We start from the raw sequence: 16,632 nt of genomic DNA on the forward strand, positions 1-16,632 counted from the left end.
TGTTCGTTCAATATTTCATTAGTTAGATTAGTGATTTATTATTTATTATTATTACTGATTAGTGTGCACGCTTGAACTACAAAAGATTAGCACATCGTATTGTTTCATTTGATTTTTAAACCAAACTAAATATCCGTTCAACAATGGAACAATGTCGTTCCAATTCTGCAATGTGTATGCACTCACAACCGGCAGTGTCCATATATCTCTATGGAGTGTGCAGAGTCACAATCTGTTCAGCCAATGGTTATGACAGATGAAGAACACAGATCTGAAAGTAAATCTTGTAAAATGTATATAGTGTGTACGCATGAATTGGCATGCTGATCAGGACTTTCAATCGTTGGTGAAATTATTAACCATATCGCATTGGGAGTATTTTTCTGTAGTGTGTACCCAACCTAAGTTACAAGTCTAACATAAAACTGGCTGAGTTGAATGCCCCTGGAAATGCCTATGACTCACCAGGTAAATGTTATTTTTTCAGGTGTTTTTAGAATGAATTACCCTATATGCTTCCAACTTAGCATCACGTCTTATGTGTTTTTTCCCATTGATAATGAAGTATTTTGGGGTGGGTGGTATAATGCAATTGAAAACAAGAAACTAGAAACTGACAATTGACCAAGACTTGTGTTGCTGCAGTGTAAGAAGCAGCTTATAATATTTACTCTAAAGTAAACAATACTTCTTTAACTACAACATGCCTGAACAATGTCCTGAATTATCTCCTGCTAAAATAATGCTAGTGTAACCCATTTTTGGTGTTTTGTCTTAGCAGCTGTAATATATACACAATACCATGAGCAGGGCCGGATTTATCACTAGGCAACCTAGGCAATTGCCTAGGGCCCAGCGGTCCCCAGAGGGCCCTCCCAGGGCCGGCATTGAGACCAACCTTTAAAAATGGGGCGCTACTTATGGGCCAGTGCTATTTGCTTGCCCCCCTGGGCTAAAGTCTGCCAGCCAGCCCCTGAATAGGGGTATATGTTATGCTAAAAACTATAGTGCTATGGATTTATTTAGGGAGGGGCCCCCAAACCAGTATCTTGCCTAGGGCCCCATGAGGTCTAAATCCATCTCTGACCATGAGACAGGTAAATGGACATGTTAGAGTGAAGCTAAAACAGAGGAGTGAGGAATGAACAGGGAGGAGTGAACAGAAGAAGAGTTTAAGCACAAATAAGATGCTGCTGAACGAGCTGTACTAATTATGCTACATGTTAGCCGGAAGTTAATTAAAAGCCTGGTGATCTCTTATGAGAAATCTATTAGTAGTAGTATCCTAAAGAGACAAAAGGGAATGACAGAAGCATCACTACAAACAGTGTGTAAAGTAAAATAACATTGTAATTATTATTATTATTATACAATAATTGACCCTAAGCCCTTACACAGAATATTGACTAGAGTGATTACATACTGAAGTAGTAAAGTGTTATGTGTCACTAAGGAAAGATAAAGTCTACAGTGTGGATACATGTGTTATTTGTAATTAAATACTGCTAATACTTAAATAGCTATTGTAATTAGACTTGCTGGCTAGTGAATAATAACAAAGGAGACAGAAACATTTGTAATAAAAAGACTTCTACTTCACTTTAGTGACAATTTAACCAGAGTATCATAATGGGGAGAGAACAATACACTGAGTTAGAGTTTATTGGAAGCAGCCACCACCCAGACACTTGTACACCACTTGGTTGTAGAAGAATAACAAATTATCCTGTATTAGTTAGATAGGATGTTTTGAGGTGTATATCAAAGTGCATATATAATTAGTGATTGAAAATCTATCTATCTATCTCTCTATCTATTTATTTATCTATCAGCAGCTAGAAAGCACAATTACACTTTTAACCCCAAACGAGAGAGCTAACTTACTTCTTCTCTCCTCTGTATCAAGTGCAGGGGCGCAGGGAGGATTGTCGGGGTGGGATGTCTCTCCCCGCCGACCCAAAAAAAAAAAAAAACACATGCGCAGCAGCTCCGTTTCGCCAGCGCTGTCCTATACAGCAGCCGCGGCGCTGTCTAAGAAGCGTCTGCGGCGGTGCTGTATACAATAGTTAGCGCAAGGGGGGGTTTCTAGAGACTCAGAAACCCCCCCTGCGTGTGCCACTGAAGTGGGCAGCTAAGCTGCTTACTACTTTCACTGTAGTAGTTTAACAATGCTACACAGTCCTTGTACTGCTGACGTCCATGTTCATTTAATCTCTGAGGTCAATGGGCATGGATCCAGCTCTTCAAAGAAAGGACTTGCACTTGTCTCCAACCGCCTACTTTGGCAGACTTGGGACTCTCTCTCTCTTTCTCTCTCTCTCTGTATCACAAACACAGAACAGTCCTGAACTTCTGTCTAGCAAAATCCAGTTTGCATGGGACAGGCCTCTAGTCCGTCTTCAGCTTGTCCTCTGTCTCAGCTCTCTTGCCTCCAGCAGGACACATCACAGCCCCCCACTGAGTTGTCTTCTGAGCTCTCAGCTTAGCGGCTTATGGGTGTGGTCACAAATCTGTTCAATTCTGTTGAGGAGGATCTCCAGGGAATGAACAGGTGGCAAATTAGTGCTATCTAGCCTGTAACTATCAATATGTAGTTTAAGTTTTATCCATACCGATTCCTTAAGTTTTAACAAAAAATAAGGTTGTTATTTTACATGTGTTTATTCACTGTGTTGGGAAAATAGGGCTGTTACCAATTAATCAGTAAGTTATTGCACTTAACTGCTGGTTTGGTCACCACCACTTTATCTGTACTGATGAAATTACAACACACTGGGGCTTATTTTTTATTATGAACACGCAACTTTTGCAGTTATGAATAACTGTGCAGCACTATTCTATCTTGTGTATATGACACTTCATTATATTATTATATTGTGTACAAATAGGGTAATGCGACTTTAGCATTTACTACTGAGACTGTCAGGCCACATCTCTACGTTATCTCTGTGCTATCTCTATCCCTATATTTACACATTATTTAATGCTTTCATGGGGTGTGAGCAAACACACTTGTTAATCCTGACATAATCCTGGCACATACTGTATGCTACTGATATACAACTGAATGCAAGAAAGCAAATTACAGACAAAGTGCATAAAGCATTACAATTACAAACATGTATATAGAGTTGAATATTTGAAAGATTCAGACAGGTAGTAGATTAATTGGTTCATATATGATGGGGTGCCCAGTATGAGGTGGCAGAGAATCCAGATTCCTTATTGACTTTAGGAACCATTAACCGACTTCTGGAGCTAGATCTTATGTGGTCAGTGTTGTTAGCTGCTTCAGGTAAATGAGTGACTTATGCAGAATGTATTTGAAGGATATATGGCAAATAGAACCCTACTTACGGAACAGTCAGCCTAGAACTGAGAGCATATCACAATAGTGTCTTTATACGTTTTCTGAACGTTTATTTCTAGAGGTTAAACTATGTTCTCTGTGTAAGCCTACGCAGTGTATTCCGTGATGGATTTCACTAGCAGTTAAAGTACAAATGAAATCATAAAGTAGTCAGTATTTTTTTTACTAGCACTTGAGATTTAACAATTTGAACATCCATTAAACCCCTTATGATTCATTCCTTTAAGCAGCCAAAAAGAAAACATGTTTGCAGCTGGCAGATGTATACCAATGACACAGTGCACTTCCCTGTACTGTTCAGTGTAAGCTGCACACTCTGAAAATTGAAGCAGCATATCTGATGTAGTAATGCTATCATTTTTTCACAGCAACAAAGGTGAATAATGGGTGAAAGCGGACAACATAGTTGGAAGGTCAGAGCAGAGCTAACCAGTGGAGTAGGCAGCTACATGCAAATGATCCATTAAGCAGTACTTCATTCATATATTGTACGGAACAATTATATAATATTTTAAAAGTCAGTAAAACATGTAGCAGGAGAATGACAAATGACATCTGCTACACATTATACATCATCATCATCACTATCATCATCAGAAGCAATTTATATATCGCCTCTCTTCCCCCCTTATAACCTCCTCCCTCCCATGCGCGTATCCAAGACTTCGCCCGCGCTGCCCCCCTCCACTGGAACAAGCTCCCTCCCTCCATCAGAACTTCCCCTAATCTGTCCAGTTTCAAATGGGCCCTAAAAACTCACCTTTTTCCTAAAGCCTTTCTGTCTCCCACTTAACTTCCTACCTTATCTTCTGCCTCCGTCCCCCTGCTCTCCCTCTCTCCCCTGCGTCTCTCTGTCTGTCCACCCCTCCCCTTAGATTGTACGCTCCTCTGAGCAGGGCCATCTCTCCTCCTGTTTCCACCACTTCTAACTCTGCTCTCCAGCTACTTAGCCCTCCTCCTCGAGGGTCCTCCACCCCACGTCCACTCTCGCTCCCTCCTCCCCCCTGGGGGTCTCCCTGTCTTCCGCGCCCTCCTTCTTGGGCCCCGTTGTTTGCGGATCCTCCCTCCCCCTTCCCCGCCCTCTCTAGCTGTGCATTGAGCTTATTGAGTTACTGTGCTTACTGTTTACTGTACTGTGCTGTCTCCCATTGTATTGTAATTTGTTTGTCACTGAACGGCGCTACGGACACCTTGTGGCGCCTTATAAATAAAAATTAATAATAATAATATAGCACCACTAATTCCAATATATAAGTAAAATTCACAGGCTCCACTCAAAATGTATTAATATTATTTTTTATAATTATTATTAATATTATTATTATTATTATTATTATTATTATTATTATTATTATTATTATTATTATTTTTTATTATTATTATTATTATTATTATTATTATTATTATTATAGCCCACAATAGGTTTATTATGAATGCATATTGGAGGCTTAAATAAAAATGTCATTCACATGTTAAACTTTATCTCCTGTTTTCTTCAGACTTCTGAAAAAACACAAATTAGACACTGTAGAGTTTTTGATTGCACTGTACATGGAATCCAATAACAAATTCCACCAAATCTGGGGGTAAATGTATGAACCTCCGGATTCTTCATCTCCGGCGAGTTCAGTGTCTTCAGCGCTTAAATTTAAAGCGGCGCTGCCTTGTAAAGGGAAGTTTCCCTTTACAAGGCAGCGCCGCTTTAAATTTAAGCGCTGAAGACACTGAACTCGCCGGAGATGAAGAATCCGGAGGTTCATACATTTACCCCCTGGTGTCTATATCCCTTACAGCACCCATCACTTCATTTGTAATCATTATTCATGTAGGTCTGATCTACTTTTATGTATATTTCTTTTCTATACTATGACCTTCTCCTCACTGGCCTCTCACGCTCCCACCTCATCCCCATTCTTTCTATACTGAATGTGGCTGAAAGACTTATCTTCCTTTCTTGCTGCTCTTCTTCTGCTTCCCCTCTTCCTTGCCTTACACTGGCTCCCTTTCCCCTACAGAATCCTTTCATGCCCTCACCTACAAGGCCATCTCCCACTATATTGCTCCTTATATCTCCAATCTCCTCTCCATTCACACTACCACCCAGTCCCTGTGATTGGCCAATGACCGTCACCTCTACTCCACTCTGATCACCTCAAACCATTCCAGAATCCAAGAATTCTCCCGAGCTGTCCCTCTGCACTGGAATGGCCTCCCAACGCGCCCCAACCCTCACATCTCAGGAGCAGTTGCTGCCTATATAGGTAGCCTGCTTCATACCCTATTTCACTGAGGAGGCCCTCTCACCTAATAAATCTGGTTGGGACCCATAATACTGTCAGACCTGTTACCACTGTAGTCTCTGCACCTCTCTGGACCTGTCAGTAAAATATTAAACATATTTTAGATTTCTATACCTTGTACTGTGTAACTCTGCATGATGGTTTTATCTAATGCAGTATTTCTGCACTTGCAGCTCTGACAAGTCTTTCTCTCTACTCTACAATCTGCTGAAAAATGGGTTTTTAACTTCTGTGAAGAGAGCAATTTCTCATCCTTTATCTTGCAGCTGCCTAGCGCTGTTACTTCCCTTTCCTCAATCAATTATTACTGAATAAGAGGCTGATTATGGTTCATTATCGCTGCAGTCATGGATAGCCATTTATATAAATAATTATTTTTCCTGACGTCTTGCCATTAGTTATACATGTTAGTTATATATTTATATCTATATATATTTATATACTTATAGCTAATAATCTCAACAGTCAGTAGTAAATGTTTGTGAAAATGGCTGTGTGCTTATAAACTGTCCAAATATGTCCTGACATAATGACATAAGGAAACCTTTGCTTTCAGTAGTGACATATCTTAAAGATTTTGGTCATTATCCAAACATTAATTGGAAGTGACAGTTTATTTATTAACATCTGACATTCCAGAAACTATGATGAAGATAGATGAATTATCTTTGGTGAATTTCCTGTCAAGAGTCTGATAAAATATGCTATTGATTAATTTGTTTTTTTTTCTCTTATTTCAGTGGCATAAAGTGTTACATAAAATAAATGATCTTTTGGGTAAATTGCCAAATAAAGGAACATCTCCTCCCTAAAGATGACATTCTTACATTAAACCATGATGTATAACTTAAATGGAAAGTACAGTATTATAGCCTTATTTACATTCAGATTGTGTAGCTGCTTACCAACATATTTGAATGTTATGGTGCCTATATATTAAATGACTTTACCTTGTGATGCAATCAAATTTAAAGAGATCATATTATAAGTATTATTATGTATGCAACAACCATTCTAAAATGATGCAGTCTTACAAACAAGATCAGTCAATTGAAATTCATAACAGTTTTAGTCATGTTATCTATCTGCATACATCTGGTGGCGTGGCATTACAAGTGAGGGGGGTGTCGTGGTGCTGCAAATGACATCATTTTGGCCTGTCCACAATAGCGCAGTGATAAAATTACGTTATTGCGCTGAGGGGCCCAAATGAAGCGATTCGCTGTGTTATATCTAAAATTCTGATCCAAGTTTGCCTGTGGTGTCAAGTATATCTGGAAGCGCTTCAATCAGCTGGAGAGAATTGACACAGACCAAGTTCTGTATACAAGGAATATTCTCTGATTTATTGATACACAGATAAATGAATCCTACGTCATAAGCAAACAAAGTCTATGGGAAGCACTGCTAATTAACTTTCTCATGTATTCTTGAGGTGTTTACTTTCTCACCCTTCTAAGGACTAATCTATTATTCTTATCTCATGGGGAGCTGGTGGTTTATCTCCTGTGCCATGTCCAACATCAAGGGCACAGCTCCCACACTACGAGCTGAAAATGAAGCTACTTATTGTTCTCATATCTTGATACATTCTTCAGGAGTTCTCTATGACAGCTTAACCTCAAGGCCATGGGCTTACATCTTGTAAAACTGCATATCAGCAGAAAAATGAATTATCTCTTATAGCAAATAATATTTCTATGCAAGTTACAATAAATGGCTGAACAAAGGCTTTATGAGGCCTTAACAACAAATTATAATTAAGAGCTGTGAATCGCGTTATCAATGCCCCTTCCCTCCCACTTCACTAGGAATAGGATGGGCCTAACTGCAGGAGGATGACCTGCTCTCCTGGTAGACCGAGAGGGCTACCCAAAATACGTGAGTCTCCCAGGCATGCCAAGAGATTAGGCAAGTATGGTATTAATTAACATATGAAAGTTGTCAAATGGTTTTCTCTCTAAGGTAAATTATATAGGGGTAATTGTGAAATATGAGAATAAAAAAGTCACTGAGAAATTCCTTTAACATATAAAAACAAGGAATATCGTAGAGGTGGCTTCTAATATCTTTATATTGCAAAGTAAAGTGTATATTATTCCTACACAGGTTTCAATTCAGAAAACACAAAGCAAGACACAAATTAAGCATGCAAAAATATAAAATAAACACATACAAACCATACATACAGTAAACACTTTACAGAAACACACAAAATAGATGACAGAGGCACACATACTGTCGTACACATGGGCAGATAGGACTGTAACTAAAGATATTGCTTGCAGACTTGTAAAATAAAAGAGGGTGACCTACTTGTGTGAAAAGTGAAACAGTTTATTTCAATGGCTTTGTGTGTCGTTGAGAGAGCTGGGGAATTTGTATCAACCGCAAGGATGGCACAGGAGGTAAATTATGTAATCTATTTTTATATCTGTCAATTTCTGTCACTAGAACATACCAAAGATGGGAATATATATTGCAAGTGTTTATAGTGACATACATCTTGTATTATATGTCAAATGTAAGCAATAGACTCCAATGGATAATTCCCCAATTGGCTAATTATTGTAAAAAATGGTGGAATATTTCTGTAGTTTTGCCAATCAGTACAATTTCTCATGCACACATTGGTGAACTCTTACAAAAACTGTAGTGCAGAAAACTGCCAGAAAGGAACACTGAAAAAGTAATACTAAGGGAGAAATTCAATTGCCACCGATGTGGTTCTCGGACATTGCGCCGCTCATATTGCCGGCACTTCCTGTAAAAATCTTGGCTCATTTTTCCTTGTACCCCTGGAAAATGAGATCACTGTTTCTGTCTGTGAGACACTTCATGGCTAATTCCCCCCTAAATCTCCCCATTCATGGTTGGTTTGCTGGCCAACCAAACATGTGTTCTTCAATTTTCGTATGACAGGTCTGGCATCAGTTTAGAAAATTAACAAATTTGCTAATTAGGAGCAGAAACTATGTGCAATTTTTTTCTGTATCTTTATAACAACTGAAATATGGACTAAGAAGGAAAAATAATTGCTATCCTAACCTTGCTATGAGTTAATGCTAGCTCACTAGTAGAAACACATAAGCAGGTGCAGGACCACATTAAGTTCCTATCATATTTTTACACATAGTTATGGGTGCATAGAAAAATTGCATCCCCAAGATTACATCTTGACTATAAAAATCTTTGAATGTGAAGTTCCTGGGTCATTTGCCTTTGGCACACTCCTTCTGTTACATACTTCTGTTCCTTATGCATAAATTCCATTGGCATCTTACTGTAAGACTGGTTTGTGCTATATAATTAAATCACGTCCTGGTTTCTGTGATATGTAGTAGATAGACATATAAGTGTTTCATTGCAGAGCTGAGTCAATGTGTTTTTATTTGTTAAGACTTTTATCAGCACAGATTTAACTATATCAATGGAATATATGCATATACATTAAAACACACAGACTACAGCATATAACCCTTAAAATAGTTTATATATTTTGTTAACTAGACTCTGTAGTGATCCATATGACACATAGGTACACTATTTATTGGTAAGTAATATTTTCATTGGTCAGAAAAAGCTCATAGATTGACATCACAAATGTAATATGACTGATTTGGGTAATGAGCGGGAGGACCAATAAGGAGCGCCCAATCTCTGTGATTGTCACATCTTATTGGTCCACATAGTCACACACACCCCTTCTGCAGGAAAGACAGATGCATGCGCCTCTGGTTCTTAAGTGAGGGGTTTGCTTTGTAGAATGTTCACCCTAGTTGCTTTACAAATTGAGAATTGTCCTTAGCTATAAAGAGAATTGTCCATAGCGGCAAACATTTTTTTCAGTTTTGGATTGTGCATTTCTTTGCAGGAAAAATAGTATTTGTGACTTAATTTAAATAATGTTACATCAGCAACAAAAACAACTTTTAATAGAAAAATGATTAATCTCAAATACAACTTACCTACAACTGGTCATGATTTCTGATCCCTGAAAGTCAAAGTACATAAATGTATAGTAAGCAGAACACAAAATGAGCTGGTAGTCATTTCCATTGAAATTATACCAGCGTTTGCATTAAAAATATTGCTGTCAAGTGGGGTTATTAAGTGCCTGCAGTTCTAAACACCTGAGCTCAAAGAGCTTTGTATACTAAACACTGCATGCAATTTATCTTCCTGTTTTTGCTTCCTTAAATAATAACGAACCAATTGCTGATATGACTGTTTTACAAAACTAACATGAACGGTATTTTAAGCAAATAAATGATTGTATTTGAAACTGTTTATGGCATTGAGGGATAAGCGCAATAAAGGATTTCTCTGTATAAATTGGTACAATAGTGTAATAAAAAAAATATATGTTGTTTATGTTTTGTAGCCAGAGTTACCTACAAGCAGCAAGTGAGATGCCAGCTGGACATGTCTTGGACCCTTCAGGGAACTATAACTCCCCGAAGTTTCGCTCACGGAACCAGAGCTACATGAGAGCGGTCAGCACGCTCAGTCAGGCCAGCTGTGTCAGTCAGGTTAGAGCTTGCGTTTGTGTAATACTGTATTAGTGATATCTCCCTTCAAGTCTCTAATTAAGCAATGATTCTGTGTTTCTGCTAGTAAATATCAAAATATGGCAGAAAATGTAAAGAAGCAAAGGTTTATGATTAATTATTGAACTTACCATTGTAACATAGTTGCGTGGTATTCATTTTATTAATTCTTTCAAATTGTACCCAAAGCTAAAAAAGCAGCTGTGTGTAATATTAATCCAAATAGTCTCCGATCTAGCAGTATTTTTGTTTTCAGTTACACTGCAGTTGTTATTCACTTAAGAATATAGTAAAACAATAGTGTGTTACTTTAGTTTCAGTCAGTCCATCCACCACAAGGTGGGTGTAAGTAGAACACCTGATAATATAGAGATCATTGATTTCTATAGAAAATATACACCCTATGAGCTCACTAAAGTGCAGAATGCACCTAAAATAGTATATGCACCATTGAGGGTGCATTTACCTTTAAAATAAATAATCAATATTAATCAATATAGTGACAGGCATATACTGTAAATGTACATTAATTATTTGGCAGAAGCAACCTGCATGCTGCCAGTAACCCCTCCTCCACACTGCACCTCGGCTCCTTACCTTGTGTGGAGCAGGGTCGGAGCGACATCTTCTCTTAAGTCATACTGGGAGTGTGGATCTGGGCTGCCTGTGATATCATTACTCATCTGAACTCTTCCAGCCCATCACCAACTTGAAGGAGCAGCAATCGGAAGCTTCACTAGTAGGAAACTGCAGGCTGCTGCCATTTTCTTTCTGACAGCAGTAGGCACTCAGTATGGGATTAGGCCAAGAAGAATAACAAAATTGAACCAGTGACATTATATCAATCATTCAGTGTTTTAGGTGCTCCTCAAACCTTGAAACCCAAGGCACCCAACAAGGTTAGCCTAGCAGTTCTGCCAGTGTGAATTTACTGACCTACAAACTAGTTTAATTCAGTACCTCACATTTTCCCATGGCAGAGAATTAACTTTATTTTTTGTAAAAATCATTTAGAGATTGTCATGTTTTTAAATTCATTAAAAATTGTAGAACCTGTTTCAATGTGAGTGTTCTTGTCATTTCTATTGTGAGCACCATATTTACTGCCATTCTGCATATGTCACAGACAAAAAGAGTTCTGACCACATCAGGAATTATACATCCCCAGGAATTTTAAAGATATGAATCCATCCAGAATATCAAGAATATATATATATCTGGAGGTGCACCCATACTCATATTAGGTTGTATGTAAAGATAAAAAGAGAAAGATTTTCTTAAAGGGGTACTGGGATGTAGAGTGTAATTGAAATAGTTTAGCAAAAACTTTATTAGTAATTCATTAAAAATAAATCAACCTCCTGATTGCGTGTATTATAGTGCAATGTTAAAAACATATAGAAGTATATTGTGCATTAATCGTGCAAACGTGATTAAAATAGCAGTATACTACTGCTTGGGCACTATCAATTGTATTTCTATACTTAATTCTCAAATATATATGATAAGTAGCTGAAGTACCCAGGGTTGCTTGGGTTAAATCTTTAAATTATTAAGTTATTAATGAGTTAGATGTAGCTGTCAACCTTTTAAAAATAACTAGCAGCTTAGCAGTTTTCCCAACACAACCATGAGGTGACTGCCCAGCGTCATTTTTGTTTTATATTAAATGTCATTCAAATCCATCCAGTGAAAGGCCCAGGAAGTCTCCCCGGATCAAAGTTCTACCCAGCGTACAGCAATGGGAGATCCGACCGGGAGCTCAACCCCATAATATGTCTTCTGGGATCCAATGTTACCAGTCTGTGAAGTTTTCATCCAAATCCATGGATGGCTCAGAACAGGCTCCCCATGTCAAAGTTCTACCCAACATACACCAACGGGAGGTCCGTCCGGGACCCTAATCTTCTAAAACCTGGCCAGGATTCAACTGGACCACTTTGCATTGGTTTCATCCCAATCGGTGTAGGGGTGTCCGAATGCATAACAGGACAGACAAACAGACCAATGATTTTTATATATAAGATATGGCTCAATATTTTAATATTTGTTGCAGTTTGTATCTCTTGGCAATAAATCACCTGGCAGTACCAGTGTGAGAGTTCTCCCCAGAAAAGATAGATAATCATATCCTCTCTTACATCCCAATAGGGATAAATTGTTAGCCAGTTAATATATGAATGAGGATAGGTGGCATGGTGGATGTGTGAGGAGACCTGTCTTTGAGGGTTTTCACCCAGCTTTAGCCATCTGCTAATACTACATCTCTGCCCCGTGCTGCTGGAATCCCTAATGCTTGGCAGCCAGAAAGTCTGTACCAGTCTAATCCCAACTTTGTGGCGGTAACAGCGAGGCCCTGGTTATTTCTAAATCTCCAACTAACATACAGCTGGTGGCAGAATTCAAAGGGGTCATTCACTATAGTGATTGTTGTAGATACAGCATCCATCTCTGCACAAGATCTCAAAGAGCAGTTATCTGGCTGAATCAACGGCTACACTGTCATCTAGTGGCCATAATGTAATACTACAGCTGCTAAAGTGCTAATCCACGTGTGAGGCTTATCTGCACTGATGTAGCCTATGGAGTAATTATGCAAGGTCCCTATGTCCTCATCACCCTCAGTCTTTGCACAGCTGGCTAACATGTTGATTAAGAGTGTTTGACTACTCTAACAATATAGTGCTTAGCATTCCTGTTCTTTGGAAAGTCCTCCCCATTCCCTCCTTCTTATGTTTTTCAACTCCGGTCAATGTTTGGTACAGATATTGGTGTAATGGCTCCTAAAAAGGTGAAGGCTACTACTTCTGCACCACCAGTTCAATTCTTCAAGCCCCAAAATATCTCTCCCAGCACAGGAAACGCCCAAAAACTGGACACACCTAAAGATAGACCGTCCAGCAGTGCTGTAGCTGCACATGCAGCGGGGAAACGAAAAGAGCTCACTGCTAGTGTTCATGCAGAAGAGGGAGACTTTGAAGGACCTCTTACGATCAAGTCGATGCAGAGTATGCTAGCCCTATTTAAAACCGAAATCCTGTCTGAAATGAAGGCTTCCATGAAGGAAATATACCAGGAAGTCGTTCTATTGGGTGGACGTACCAGCCACATTGAGGATAAAATGGAAGAGCTGTCGGCCTCCCACAATAACCTTATAACTGAACATGAAAAATTGCGGGATGAGGTCTACTCGCACCGTGATGAATTTGCGGACATGGAAGACAGATCAAGGAGGAAAAATATAAGGGTCAGAGGTATTCCAGAAACAGTCGCTCCTTCCGAGTTGCTCCCATTCGTTACAGAATTGTTCCACAAACTACTACCTGAAGCAACGGAACAGGATCTGTTGATAGATCGTATACATAGGCTCCCTAAGCCTAGATCAGCCCCAGAGAATGCACCTAGAGATACTCTCATGAGGATTCATTTTTTCCAGATAAAGAAGCGGATTGTTGGAGCGGCTAGAACGGAGGGCAATGCTGAGTACTTAAAAAACCTCCAGTTCTTTCAGGACTTTTCGTATGCTACAATATCCAAGAGAAGATCATTCCAGGCCATAACCAGGGCTTTGAGAGACCGGGACATTTCATATAAATGGGGTTTCCCCATCAAAATAATTATACGTAGGGATAATGTCACACATGTCGTTTCCTCAGTAGCCGAAGGATTGTCCTTACTGAAGTCCAGTGCCTGAGCCGACTTCTACGTTAAGTTTGCGCCTTGGACAAGAATGGTCAAAATGATTGGAAGATGGATAAAGTTTATGTGGAGTTTAGTTTTTAGCACATGAACAATTTGTTCTAGTTTCAAGAGCTGCAACCCTGTGTTAGGTCTTTGCATATCCATATGGTCCCATCGTGTTGGGAGGAGAAGAAGGCAGGAGTGGCAGTCCCACCCCTGGTTGCAGCAGTGGCCACATTTCATTGGGTGGTCTCCTATCTGTTCTTGTTTGTGTGTGTTGGTTATTTATTCTCTTCCTCTGCAGGCTCTGGGTAAAACTTGAAAAAGACAACAGGTCGCCAAACTGGAGACAGCGCAAGGACTGGAGGTTCTTAGCTTTTACATACAGAGTGGTGTTGTTAATATAACATTTGTTACATGTTAGACTATCTCTTTCTTTAGGACTGGTTAGAGTGTATTAACTCGTTTAAGTTTAGTACATGTTGATATTTGTTGGGTTTAATGGGTGTATGAGGATGAGGGGATCCTTTTGCGACCCAGGTTGCCCCCCTTTACACATGTTGCTGGTGTTTTTCCTTTCCCTTACCAGCAAAAACTCTAACCCTCTGTTTAGGGTTATTTCAGTTTTATTCTATCCCTTGCATTCTGTCCCTTTTATTTATTTTTCTCTACCCCCCCTTCCTGTACAGAGAACACATTTATACAGACAGTTGGTTTTTCGTGCTATCACAGTATTATGTATGTCTATGGTCTGACATTTATTAGACTGAGCAGTGGGTCAACCACAAGTAAACAAAAGAGAGTTCTTATAACCCTTATTAGCACTGTAAATGGTTTACTATCTGACACAAAATGCTAGAGGATTAAGTTCTCCTAATAAACGGAGGTTGGCACTTGCATCATTTTACAAGCTTAAAGCTGATGTAGTGGCCTTACAAGAAACTCACTTTAAAGCAGCGGCTCCCCCGGTACTGAGAGATAGACATTTCCCATTATGTTTCACGGCTGATGGCCCTCTTAAATGAAGTGGGGTGGCTATCTTATTTAGCAATAGAGTTACCACAGTCTCTGTGTATGCCCCAAATTCCAGACAGGTCCCTTTTTTGAGGGGGGTCTTTCAAGAAATAGAATAGTATAAAGAAGGAGGACTGATAGTTATGGGAGATTTTAATATAGTTGCAGACCCAAAATTGGATAGGTCCTCCCAATCTTTGACTCCCCCTATGGACACGGGTGTTTCGGGCCCCTCCTTAGCCTTTTCCAGGTTATTGGCGGAATTTGATTTTTACGATGTGTGGAGAACTGCAGATCCTAATGGCAGAGATTTTACATATTTCTCCTCCATTCACAACTCATACTCACGTATTTAATTATTACAAATAAATGGTCACTACAGGCTACCAAGGAGGTTAAGATTTTACCAATAACATGGTCGGATCATGCTCCAGTGCTGTGGTCGTGGAAGAGTGCTAATGCATATTCACCTCCTAAGCCGTGGCGCATGCCATCATATCTCTTGTCCCTTCTAGAAGCCAGACTGGATATTAAGAAAGTGATTCAACAATATTGCCAAACTAATGTTCCATCAAACATGAACATTTTTAACTTCTGGTGTGCGTTGAAAGCAGTTGTGAGAGGGGTAGCAATTCAGACTGGGTCTCGGTTGAAAAGGGCTAATGCATACTTACAATACAGCGCCGCTTTAAATTTATTCGCCAAAGACGCTGAACTCGCGGGTGTTGAAGAACCTGCATGTTAATACATTTACCCCAGATCCCAATTACAATGGGAAGCAGATCTTGATATTACACTCACCAGTGATCAATGGAAAAAAGTGTTTGTTGATTCCTTTTGAATGTCCAAATGTGTGAATCATTCGGAAATGTTGGTAAAGCTAATTAATAGATTATATCTTACTCCGACCCAACTGCATAAAATGTGGCCTGCCCAATCGAAATCCTGTTGAAGGCAATGTGGTATACCAGGGGATATATTTTAGAATTGTACTCTCATCAGACCATTTTGGGAACAAGTGTTTGAATTGGCCAACAAGGTCACTTCTCAAAGAATAGATCCCGATCTGGAGGTAGCCTTGGAACAGCACTTTCCTCCACAATTCCCTGCACATGCTAGATATGTGTTTTGTCACATCTTGATTGCTGCAAGAGCAGCTCTGGCACAGAACTGGAAATCCCCAAATTTGCCCTTGTTAAATAAAGTGATTGCTAAAGTACAGTTTAGCTTTGAGATGGAGACGATGGGGATGCCGTATTCCTCCTCCCCTTCCTCACCCCTAATGAAGTGGTTTGCCTGGCATGTGTATACTACAGAGAGTGAGGGGGCAACTTTGGCCCAAGCTGACCCGGTGCTCCCACTTTCATCGTTCTCCTTGAATGAGCCCCCATCAGGTTCCACATCGGGAAAAGTTGACCCACTGAGAGTTTGACCTCTACGGTTCTGTTACATAATTGAACTTCAGGGTTGATAGCTTGTACTGTGCTTTGTATTGTAATTTTGGTGCTGAGTAAAGTGTTCCTCCCTACTATGTACCCCCCCTTCCCCTTTCTTATTTTTGGCCTTTCCTTCCCCCCCCCCCCTTTTTCTATTTTTTGCATCCCCTACATTTGTAAGAAAAATACAAAATATTATTGAAGTTAAATAAAGGCCCTAACAGACAAAATGGCTTTTACAACTGTGGTACCTGCAAAGCATGTCAATTTACAGTAAATAT

At 39.5% G+C, this 16,632-nt stretch overlaps 1 protein-coding gene across 4 annotated transcripts in view; it reads left to right on the top strand.

Moving 5' to 3' along the window:
- The window catches only part of DLGAP2 (DLG associated protein 2), a 953,423-nt gene that overhangs the window by 820,326 nt on the left and 116,465 nt on the right, over window positions 1–16,632 (top strand). For all 4 annotated transcript variants that reach the window (XM_075202469.1, XM_075202471.1, XM_075202468.1 and 1 more), the window contains one exon: window positions 10,055–10,202. In XM_075202469.1, coding sequence (XP_075058570.1) covers window positions 10,055–10,202 — 148 coding nt within the window. The remainder of the gene's footprint in view (window positions 1–10,054; window positions 10,203–16,632) is intronic.

Source organism: Mixophyes fleayi, chromosome 3 (assembly GCF_038048845.1).
Source record: "Mixophyes fleayi isolate aMixFle1 chromosome 3, aMixFle1.hap1, whole genome shotgun sequence".
Classification (NCBI taxonomy): domain Eukaryota; kingdom Metazoa; phylum Chordata; class Amphibia; order Anura; family Limnodynastidae; genus Mixophyes; species Mixophyes fleayi.